Here is a 12613-nt window from a genome sequence, read left to right on the forward strand (position 1 = left end):
GCCCTGCACCACTCTTCTTCAAGGACTTCTCAGTGGAGAATGTGCTCATAGTGATTGAAGGGAAGCCCCCTTCAGACCCACCTGCAAATTTACCATGGACCGACCATCAGGAGGTGTGTAAATTCTCCCTCATCACGACAACACTGTGCGAGGCCTGCCTTACCCTCCGCTCAAAGTGGACTTCGCTACAGACAGGAGAGAAGGTGGGCACACCAGAGGATGTAGCAGCAGGCCTCTGATGACACGAGCAACATATTCAAGGAACACCCCTCACTAGACGTTGAGGAAGGTAAAGAAGCCAGACCCATGGGCATTCCCCCCTTTAGGACATTGCCGAGTTGTGAGGTGACTTTCTCTTCTGACTCCGACCCTGAGCAAGAGGATCGAGTGGCTCCCAACGCCTCCACATTTTCTAGATTTCAGAGAAAGACCGTTGCTAGAATTGTGAGTGTGGTCAATACCGAAACACTCACCAGCTCCTAAACAGCCTTGAGCCATGACAGAGCACTGGTGTTCAGGTATCCAGCTCTTCGACTAAGACGCAGCCTTCAAAACCTCTACCGCCTTTCATCTCTGGTTCGCACTGACCTAAGGCTTCGGTGCTGACAATGCTTCCACTTGTGGAGCTGACCCCTCCTTGCCGTCAAGCCTGAAGATACTTCATAAGCCTCAGATCCCCTCAAAGCCTGCTGGAAAACTATCCCCAGCCCCAAAGTCAGTGCAGAAGACTCCATTGGCTCCAAAGACACACTCAACGCCAAAGGCACCTTCCTTTCCAGACTGAAAAGACTTGGGGCAAACCATCCTCCAGCGACTCCAGGAGTTGGATGCAAGACAGAAGTATCTGTTTATACATCCTCAGACTGGAAACATCTCCACAAAGGTGCTTGCCAGCCCCACAGAAACATTGCCTCAGAAGAGAAAACTGACTTGTAAGAAATGGGTGGCTTTTGAGCCTCCCCCAAGCACAAGAGACGCAAAGGCAAGGGCACCAGCCCCACCCCATATGTACCACCTCATCCACAACCACCTCCACCGTTACCATATACAACATTACCTGTATATTCACTAGAGGTTTCTAGTAACTCCTCTGACGGGGAAGGTAGCACTTTCCATCGTACTGACCCTTAAGATGCACCGTTTGATCCCACGCCCACCATGACCTATGGGAAGACTATGATGTTGACCCTCCACAAGAGCCTAATTTGAATCATTATCCAGGCAGGGCATCAAGCTCAGATGATACCAAGACATATCATGAGGTGATACAGAGGGGTGTCTGTGTTTCATAAGATGGACTTGCATTTTCTCAACAAGTAAGATGACTTATTGGTAGAGACTATTCAAGTCCCAAAGAACAGTACAGTTGCTCCCCATGTTGAGCGGTATGTTAAAGCCCGCCAAAGACAACTTCAAGGGACAGGGCAAGGCGAGGAGGGTAATTCCCGGGTAAGAAAAAAAAAAACCTTCACCAAATGACCAACGTTACATCAGGGATCAAGTCCCTTCTGGTCCATACCGTGTGCAAGAGTGCCAGTGCTCCTGCATCGGGAGATACTCTTCCCACCAGACAAGTAGAGCAAGATGTTAGACACTGCTGGGAAGAGGGTACTGGTACGAGCTTCACCCACTGGAGGATAGCCAGTTCCATTGGCTTTCTCTTTTGATAAGATAGAGCACAGTGTCATGAAACACAGGAGCACCTCTCAGAGTGGTACAAGAAAGAGGGGAGGTGGTGTCAGAGGAAAAGTCCATCTTTGCCACTATCCATTGGGCCCTCGATGTGCTAATATCATGCCCCTAAAGGTTAATACTTGTGTCCTTATTAGATTCCATGGGTGGCTATGCATCTTTGGTTTTGTACCCAAGGTCCAACAGCATCTGCTTAGCATGCGCTTCTGTGTTGAACACCTATTCAGCCTGAAGGTTCACTAGATGCAGGAAAATCTAAAGAAGGACACAAACACTGCCAAAGCTATGGGTGCCCTCCTCTTTCGGAGACACGATTATAGGGTTCGATCAAAGGCCACCTCCCCAGATCCTAATCCCTCCTACTCGAGGCAACAGCAGACCTACCCCAGCAAACATCAAAACTGGTACAAGAGGTGCCTACAGAAGCACCAACAAGTAGGCCAGGGGCAAAGGAGGTTCTTCTGCCTCAAAACAGTGACTCCCCTCGCTGTCCCTCCAAACACATAACACCCATCTGGAGCAGGATGCAAGATTTACTTCCTTACTGGATGGAAATCACATCAGACAAGTGGGTCTTTGCAATGATCTACCACTGCTACTGCCTAGAACTTCTCACACCCAGTACCAGTACCAACACCCCCCCCACACTGGCACATTCTCAACAGTAAATATCTCTGCTTTCTGAAGCAAGAGGTACAATTGCTTCTTCACAAGGGGCTACAGAAACAGTCCCTCCCACCCCAGTGGAGCAAGGGAGTGTACTTTGTTTACTTCCTCATTCGCAAGAATGAGGGCTTTCTCGGGCCCCTCAAATGATACATCCTCTCTGAAGATCACCATATGGTGGTTATCATCCGCCTGCTTCAACTAGATTATGAGATGGCGGTATTTGACCTCACCGATGTCTATTTCCACATCCCATGCATCCTGCTCACTGACACTACCTGCATTTTTACCTAGTATTTCGGGCCCACTTAAACCACCAAGTACTCCCATTTGGTGTCACCACTGCCCAAGGGTCTTCAATTGCCTAGCAGTGATTGACGCACAATTAAGGAGGTAGACATTCATGACTTTCCATGATCAAGAGTACAAGCAACAGTGCCAAGCGCACACCTGGATGACCATCTCCCTCCTCCACAGCCTCACATTTACTCTACATGACACCAAATGCCACCTACAACCTCTCCAAATCCAACCCTTCTTAGGGGTGGTAAGGATTTCACCTACAGGCAAAGCCTACACCAGCCAGCAAAAGCTTTCAGCATTTCACCAACTCAAACCTCTTTTTCAGCCACATCGTCATCTCTTGATGACGGAATTCCTCCCATGACTGTATAATGATCTGGCGGACCAGCTCAGAAGGATTCATCAACAAGTCCACGAGTGAAGACCCCTTCCAACACACTGAGGCACTCCACAAATCGACCTCTTTACCTCCGCGAGAACTTAAAAAAGCCCAAGCCTCTCCTCCAGGTGCTCACACCCACAATTAAGGGGCAAACTCACTATAGATGAAGGGCCAGATGTACAACCGTCTTTTGCGCTCACAAACGGGAAATCTGCCCCTTTGCGACCCCAAAATAAGTCTGCCCTATTTACAAATCCTATTTTACGAGTCGGTACAGAGCCACACACACAGAGCCACACACCCACCCAGAGCCACACACCCACCCAGAGCCACACACCCACCCAGAGCCACACACCCACCCAGAGCCACACACCCACCCAGAGCCACACACCCACCCAGAGCCACACACACACCTAGAGCCACACAAACACACCCAGAGCCACACACACACACACACACTCAGAGCCACACACACACACACTCAGAGCCACACACACACACACACACACACTCAGAGCCACACACACACACACACACTGAGCCACACACACACACACTCAGAGCCACACACATACACACACACACACACACACACAGCCACACACACACACCCAGAGCCACACACACACACCCAGTCACACACACACACACCCAGAGCCACACACACACCCCCAGAGCCACACACACCCCCAGAGCCACACACACACCCCCAGAGCCACACACACACCCCCAGAGCCACACACACACCCCCAGAGCCACACACACACACACACCCAGAGCCACCCATGCACACCCCCAGAGCCACACATACACACACCCAGAGCCACACATACACACACCCAGAGCCACACACACACCCAGAGCCACACACACACCCAGAGCCACACACACGCCCAGAGCCACACACGCACACACCCAGAGCCACACACGCACACACCCAGAGCCACACACACACCCCCAGAGCCACACACACACACCCCCAGAGCCACACACACACACCCCCAGAGCCACACATACAAACCCAGGAGCCACACATACACACCCCCAGAGCCACACATACACACCCAGAGCCACACACACACACAGAGCCACACACACCCAGAGCCACACACACACCCCCAGAGCTACACATACACACCCCCAGAGCCACACATACACACCCCCAGAGCCACACATACACACCCCCAGAGCCACACATACACACCCCCAGAGCCACACATACACACCCCCAGAGCCACACATACACACCCCCAGAGCCACACATACACCCCCAGAGCCACACATACACACCCAGAGCCACACACACACACCCAGAGCCACACACACAAAACCCAGAGCCACACACACACCCAGAACCACATACACACACCCAGAACCACATACACACACCCAGAGCCACATACACACACCCAGAGCCACATACACACACCCAGAGCCACATACACACACAGGAGAGCAAGCACAACAAGGGGGCAGGGAAGCCAGCCCAGCGAGGGGGCAGGGAAGCCAGCCCAGCGAGGGGGCAGGGAAGCCAGCCCAGCGAGGGGGCAGGGAAGCCAGCCCAGCGAGGGGGCAGCGAAGCAAGCACAGTGAGGGGGCAGCGAAGCAAGCACAGTGAGGGGGCAGCAAAGCAAACACAGCCAGGGGACAGGGGAGCAAGCACAGCCAGGGGGACTCCGCCCCCTCACTGCTTCGCAGTGAGAAGCGACGATCCCTTGACCTAAAAAGGTTTCAGTAAAATTTGCTCGATGCATTTGGCCTCCTAAGAGTAATAATACAAAGATTAACGAAGCCAATAGGCCTAACCTTTAAAGACCTATTTGCATTGCTGATTTTTAGCCAGGCTGGATAGCATCACAGGGGGTATGCACTATGCAGCATGGCTTTAAAAAACACGGATGCACTGATGTGCCTGCCGAATTATTTTTTAGGTGTGCATTTGAATTCAACACACAAGTGTGCACCTACAAAACAATATTTATGCTTTTTATTTACTCACCTGAAATGGATCGGTAAATTAAAAAAGGAAGTGTGAAAACTTTTTTTTAAACATAGTGCTTTTGAAGAAAAAAAAGATAGATGTGTAGGTAGCAGGAGCAGGCTGGGAAGAGAGCGAGCGGTGAAGAAGCACAGTCGGTGGATGGGGTGTAGCAGCATGGAGGGAACACGGGTGAAAGAGAGCATCGTGGATTGCAGGTGAGGGCAGAAGCACACAGGTGAGAGAGAACAGCGCAAGTGCTGCTAGGGGAGAGTACTACATGGGCAGAGAAAGCGTGGGGTAAGAAAAGCACACAGGGAGATAGCTGGAAAAAGCATACACTCTCACGGAGTGCTTAAACAAAAATGAAAAAGTTGTTCCTTAAAACCCATTCACTGGCTAACCAATAGAAGCCAACTTCTCAAAGGAATGGTAAAGATGCTATGCTTCATGGGAGGGTCAAACACAAGACTCACAAAAAGAAATTCAATAGGAAGCAGCCAAATGAGACTGACAGGAAAGGCAACCAATGGTGAGCACTGGGCATGCTTCAAGCTCTTGTATGCTCCTGGTAAGCCCCAATATGTCTTCTGCAACCAGCCAGCTTGCTCCGCCTTGAAGACTCGCCCTAAAAAGGGAGTCAACTGTTTTGACTCTGTGCAAAAGACCCTGTCATGGCCATGATAAAAAGCAAGTTCAATCAATTTGAGTTAATGAAATGGGTCACCTAAGGTTTAGGTTAAACAAACATTGACAAATGCAATCGTTCTAGCTAGTTATTAATGATTGGGCTTCTTAATAGATCATGTCTGACTATTAATAGATGGCCAATTAAGCTGTTTTTGTTGTATCTGTCCCTCATATCAGGAGGAAACTAAGATGATGCTCCCAAGTAAAAATGGCAGGATAAGATGGACGCTGCCACTAAAAGACACAAACTATGCATGTTCTCAAACACTGATGATAACCAAATAAGTCAGCAATAGCAGTGGAACATAACAGGCTACTATCTTGGTTGATCTTTAAGACAGTCCATGATCGCACACGTTTCTACAGTGTGCAAGAAAGCCATAAATTCAACAATGAGCTTCTGTGACAATAAAGTACAGTAAATTCGGGTGCAAAGCCAAATAGTGAACAACGCTGTGTTTTTATGACAGTCTAAGGCATACCAACAACACACACTTCCTAAATAAAAAAATAGAAATATATGCAATAAATATCACAAGCTGCACGTTATGTCGTATCCGCAGTCCAACAAAAGGACTAAGTGAAGCCTCATCACCAACCACAAAAGGGAAAATAACTGGGAAGAAGTAACGATTCTCATACTATCAGTCCTTTCCCCCCTATAAATGCTGGAACCTATACAGGGAAAACTGCAAGGGCGTGCTCGTCATCACACAACTCGTAATGCCGATCCCGATGCAAACAGGAGTTTGCACCGGGATCGGACATTAACGGGCCACTCGTAGTGTGTGTTACGTATGTGATATTGACACTTTCAAGGAACTTTAGTTGTGTGAGGAGCAAAGGAAAAATATATGCTGAGCCCCGATTTCCAGACGTTATGGTTTCTCGCCTTTGTAAATGACAGTGAATCTCCCGCACTTGTATATTCAGGACAGACTGCGCTAAAATGCACCCTGGGACACACGCCGCTCCCACCGCGCTGATTTGCTTCACTTGTTCTTTGTGTAAAACAGATTTTTCACACTCGCTAACAGTAATGGCAGCACCCTCTAGCTCCCTCCCCCACTCTGAAGGTTGTTGCAGCACAATTGATTGTGGATGACACTCTGTGTGATCTTCGTCTGACAGTGTATGATCTTGGATGAACATGGGACCTCTCCCCAGCACAGCGCTAAGAGAACATGCCCTGCTTTGGTCTCTTCCAGCAATGCCCCAGGGTGAGCCGAGTTTTACTCAGCGGTGCAGCAGATCCTATATGAGACTCTGACACCAAGTGTGATCCTGGTCTGGTGTCTGTGAATCCGCCACCATGTCTAATCTTTAACAGGGTGCTCTGTCACTGTGTGATCTTGGTGTTTGTTCGTGTTATCTATGCGCGTGATACCATGCCTGACCTTTAGTTCTGTGCCGCTGACGCTATGATCCTATCCTGTTGACAGTATGTGTGATATGGGTATCTGTGCGTGGTCTTCGTCTGGCAGTGACCGATCTAGGCGTTTGTGACCCTCTGTCTGAGCGTCCTTGTGTTTTCTATGTAGCTGACGCCATGTGTGGTATTCGTCAGTTCGCTCTAACTCAGTGTGATCTAGGCGTTTGCGACCCTCAGTCTGAGTGTCATTGTATTTTCTATGGAGCAATCAGGGGGCAGAAGTCAAGAAAACGAGCACAATTAGAAGGCATAAGGCAAAAAGAAAAAACGGCAGGACACTGACCTCATGTCCTCTCCTGGTTTACCGAGCAGAAAAATGGCGCCTCAAAGCTCCGAAAATTTTCGGATTCGGGGGCGTGTTTTGCGTTCTGAGTGACAGATGACGTCACCGGCTAAAGAACAGCAAAACACACCCCCCCGAATCCGAAAGAGACGGGGCTAAATTAGAGTGATGGGCCTCTCCTCCAATGGCTGGCCTCCGTTTAGGAAGCCTGCCAATGGAGGAGAGAGGCGGGTTAAACCACACTACTAAGAGACATAAGATCTCCTACCGGAAGCTGGCAAGCCAGCATTTCTGGTCCTCGACCTAAAAAGCAGTCACATACATGGTGGTCTGCTGACTAAGCCTGGGCGGAGTTCGCGCAACCCCGCGAAGTGCAAAAAAAACTCAGCTGTGCTACGCGGAGCTCCGCAAGCAGCGGAGTGAGTTATATAAATACAGTTTGTAGTGATTTATAGTGCTAGGTGCTTGTGTGCACTGTGCAATCATCGCGAACGACATCATGCACAGCGCAAGTGGGCGCTGCTTCTATTCTGCCGCTCTAGTAGATTTTTACTCGAGCTGCAACTTTCTCAACATGAACAGACAGTTTCTCAACGCAAGTGGTTGCGAGCATACACAACCTCTGGCAATGAGAAATCTGAACACCTGCGTTGAGAAATCTTGCCGGAGGTTGATTTTCCGCGCTCGCCAACTTGATGTTGAAGACCGCAAACGAGGAAAAATCTCATCAGGAGATGGATTTTCCTTGATTGCGCTCGCCAACTTGACATTGACGAACGCAAGAGTGGAAAATCTCCACGTAACATGGAGTGTGGAAAACTCTGCAAACTTCGCGAGCGGAGTGGAGTTCATCGCCCAGACTTACTGCTGACCCCAGCAGACCACCATCCCTGGGAGTGCTATCCATTTCTAATGGGGTCGCAAATTGCACCTGCCTCATGAATATTAATGAGGCAGGCAATTTGCGAACCCATTAGTAATCGCCAACAGTGTCTGCGACACTGTTGTACATTCCTATTTGCGAGTCCTAAATTGCATATCGCCAAACGACGCAGGTTGCTTCTCGCAAATTGGTAGGGCCGTACATCTGGTCCGAACTGATTAGAGATCTTTACTTATGCTTTTATATCTCTCCTACTTCTTTCCTTAGAGGTGTAGAAGATGCAACAATCTTCTCAAAACCTCATCCTCTTAGCCCCCACCTGGGACAAGCAGCCCTGGTACCCAATACTATTTGAGATGTTAATCAGTCTTTTCAAGAAACACCCCAACAGTCAGGGCCTTCTTACCAGGAGCCAAGGCTAGATCAGGCACCCAGACCTCAATCAGCCCAATATAATGATTTGACACCAATATGTCCTAAAGTTTGGTTACCTACATCTCTCCCAAAGGAGTTTATGGCCAACTTACGAGAATACCGCAAACAACTACATGTGCCTGCCATACAGCAAAGTGCAAACTAATTGTTCATTACTGCATTTCCAAACACCTGGACCCCCTAAAATGTACATTCTAAGATATAATCTGCTAATTGCTCTATCTCCAAAAGTCAGGCATGTCCTACACCTTGATACTGCTTCACCTAGGAGCCATAGCAGCTTACGTGCAAAACGGGGAATGTTCTTCCCTCTTCCGCATATCCATAGTTAAAGTCTTCATGGAAGGTCTCAAAAGGGTCATTCCTTTCAAGGTCCCCCTGCCCCATTCTGTAATCTTAACATAGATCCCACCAGACTTATGGTTCTCCTTTTGGGCCCTTACGTGCTTGTCCTCTCAAGAATCTTTCCTGGAAAGTGGCCTTTCTCGTTGCATTAACTTCTCTTAGATGCATTATGAATTGCAAGCCGTCATGCTACAGGAACCTTTGATTCAGGTTCACAAGTACAGCATAGTACTCCGAATTAACCATATGTTCCTCCATGAGTTTGTTTCCCCTTTTCACCTTAACCAAACAATAGAGCTCCAAGTCTTCTTCCCCCAACCAGACTCGGTAGCAAAGAGAGCTATCCACATCCAAGATGTTAAATGTGTTCTCATGTTTTATATCGATAGGACCAGGAATTTCTGCAAAGCACATTTGCTTTTCTCAAGGATCCCCCCCTATTTCTAAAGCTTTCATTGCTAGATGGATACTCAAGCATTTCTAAACTTTATGTCACAAAGCCAAGAGAATACTCCCTGCCACACCCAGGGTGCACTCTACAAGGAAAAAGGTTGTAAACTTGGCCTTCCTGAGAAATGGTCCCCTGGCCGACATATTTTAAGCAGCTACTTGGTCAGTCCCACACATGTTCATTAAACTCTATTGTGTGGATATCCTAGACAGACAACCAGCTATGGTGGACCAGACAGTGCTTAGGACCTTATTTCAGACATCTGTATCATTCTAGCCACCACTTATAGAAGGGTACTGCTTAAAGTCTATGTAGGGTTTTTGTATGTACAGCAACATATGCTATGAAAGGAAAATGTTACTTACCCTGTAAGCATCTGCTTGTAGCGTGTAGTGCTGTAGATTAACATGAACACACCCTCCTTTCTGGAAGCATATGGCTCTGATTACATATCTCTTCCCTTTCTTAGTTCAACTTTTGCAATGCACACAATTCCCATACTTTGTTCACTCACCACTCCATATCACTCACTGTGCAAAAAAAACAATCTAACATGGGAGCCCTTGTACAGTGCCTAATTTCTGCCGGTGAGGGCCCACCAATACTTATTTTTGGGGACTGACAGTTCATAATCAAATACTCTATTCCGTTTATTTTTCAACTGTGAAAGCACAAGACACATATACAAATTAATGAGTAACAACAAAAATACAATAAAACACATGAAAGAGTTCTAACCGCCAATCTCATCACAGTTTATAAGTTCAGCTCTTTTAGAGGATATATAAGTCTGTAGAATGAAAATGCTAAATCTCAGAGCTAACCTAAAAAGGTGCCAGGTGTACAGATTTAACTAAATTGTTATAAGATATCACAACACAGACTAGCCATATGTCTAAAGGAGAAAAGACACTCAATACAAATGTGGTCTATATAGACAGATAAGTATAGTGACATGTTAGAAAAAGCCATGTGCAATAAAAATCAGACCCCAAACAGAGTAGATTGTAAGACAAGGGATTCACGCCATCGCTTTGGATCTAATGCACCAGCTCCAATAAAGATATTTGGACACTGCGCAGGCAGTCATCTGTTTAGACTCAGTGTGCAGGAGCCGTAAGGCATACTGGTACTGTCTCCAGCCGACACTTACTTTTCCACCCCTGATATTAACCAAGAGTAAGAGAGAGAAAAACATACAAAGCAGAAAGACGGAAGAAGAAAAAAATGGAAAAGGTCAAAAAGGAAGCTAACCGGGGCTTGGAGGAGTGAGATAAGGAGCAGAGAGGGCCTGGAAGTGGATTAAAGAGGCATGAGGTGAATTTAAGACAATTCAACCTTGGTATTTGGTGAGCTTCTGAGCAGAGCATCATGCACCGGCACTAATTCTTCTACAAATCAAAAACTGCCTATGCGCATTACCAACTAAGGGAGGAGTCACCCTATACCTCCTGACTAGAAAGAATTCTGAGAAAAAACACAACTTGAAAATGTTCAACACAAGATGGCTGGAGTATGCAGAGCATGTGAATCTACATTACTACACGCTTCAAAACAGATGCTTACAGATTAAGTAACATTTACCTTTTAATTCATCATGGGATTGCCCCACAAGATAATGGTGTTATTTTTACAAAGACTTGTCAAGGGATTTAGAATGTCATCTTGAGCTGTCAGGTTGTCAATTATTTGCTATGGTACGTCTGGTTACACTAATAGAGAATGAAATTAACAACTACAAATGCTCCTCTCTGTTGCAAATTTGTAGTCAAAAATCAAACTTGAGTTACAGATGTGTTTCAGTATACTATTCAAATTAAACAATTATTTTGGTTGGGTGGAATCAGTTTCGAGAAGTATGAAAACCCAATTTTGAAATGGACTTCCTGCAGTTGCCTGCCATAGGTTTTACACTGATTGAAAACCACTTGTTTTGATGATTGAGTGAAAGAGAAAACTTTAGTGTTGATTGTAGGCACACGAGGTGCTGGTAGGTTGTTTGGACATTCTAGTCAGCTTAGGTGGATCATTGGAAAATAGTTAAACGTTTCTGTGTTCTTTGACTTGTATTTAGGAGGGCTTTTTGTTCCTTTAGATAGCCTTCTGCCTACATGCTTCTTAAAAAGTTATGGTTCTGTTCTATTCTGAAAAATTATTACATTAATATATATCGTTTAAGTGTCACAGTAACATAACTTACAGAGAGCTGGATCTACATAATTTAAAGTTTATTTTCCTTGAGTGAATATTATGAAGGGTATTGTATTGTATATGAGAAAGTGGTATCCTAGTTCTTTTTATGTCAGTTATTCAGTTGTTTCTGAGTTCACCTGAAGTTTACTGGATGGGACGACATGAGCAGTATAATCATATAATGGAGGATCAACACTTGTTCACAGTCCATGTCTCCAGTTCTTGTTGTGCCTTCTCACTGTGTAATTGGACATGGTAGTTACAACCCATGCCTCTTGTATCTGAGCAAACCTCCCACATGTTGCCAATTGTTGATCCTAAAGTGGTGAATTGTGTGCTGGTGCTATAGCAATCAGGCACCACCTCTCATGTCTACCTCTGTGCTCAGCATACCTATTCCCCTTACTGTATAGGTCACTCTGGATATTCAATTTGTGAGATTGTTTGTTTTGTGTCTACACTCATACATTAGTGCTTTAGCAGATAATATCCAAATGTATTACTGCAGTCTTTTGTGCAACACATGTAGTTCTTTTCATGACTTTTGCTGTGTGGTCCTCTGCAATGCAATATAATTTGCAAGACATTAAAGAAGAGCTATACTGTCATATCTACATTACAGAAAAATGTAAATGTAAACATGTTTCTAAGGCCTCCAGTATCAGTGACTTGATAACCATTTTGATTTTGTTTAGGTTTCAACATCGCAGGGGGTGAGAATGCCGGCAAACTAGACCTTGGCATCTTTATCAGCTCAATTATTCCTGGAGGTCCAGCACACTTGGATGGGTGTTTAAAAACGGGTATGATTTCATAATTGATTGACCTGGCAGGAGATGAGTCTGTTAACTTTAGATTAGCTTATTGGAGAGTGTGACTC

General features: G+C 46.3%; 1 protein-coding gene across 9 annotated transcripts in view; it reads left to right on the plus strand.

The window, feature by feature from the left end:
• Positions 1-12613, plus strand: part of PTPN13 (protein tyrosine phosphatase non-receptor type 13) — a 981974-nt gene that overhangs the window by 546396 nt on the left and 422965 nt on the right. For all 9 annotated transcript variants that reach the window (XM_086961883.1, XM_086961888.1, XM_086961886.1 and 6 more), the window contains one exon: positions 12429-12536. In XM_086961883.1, the coding sequence (XP_086818009.1) occupies positions 12429-12536 (108 nt within the window). The remainder of the gene's footprint in view (positions 1-12428; positions 12537-12613) is intronic.

This window comes from Lissotriton vulgaris, chromosome 3_1 (genome assembly GCF_964263255.1).
Source record: "Lissotriton vulgaris chromosome 3_1, aLisVul1.2, whole genome shotgun sequence".
Lineage (NCBI taxonomy): Eukaryota > Metazoa > Chordata > Amphibia > Caudata > Salamandridae > Lissotriton > Lissotriton vulgaris.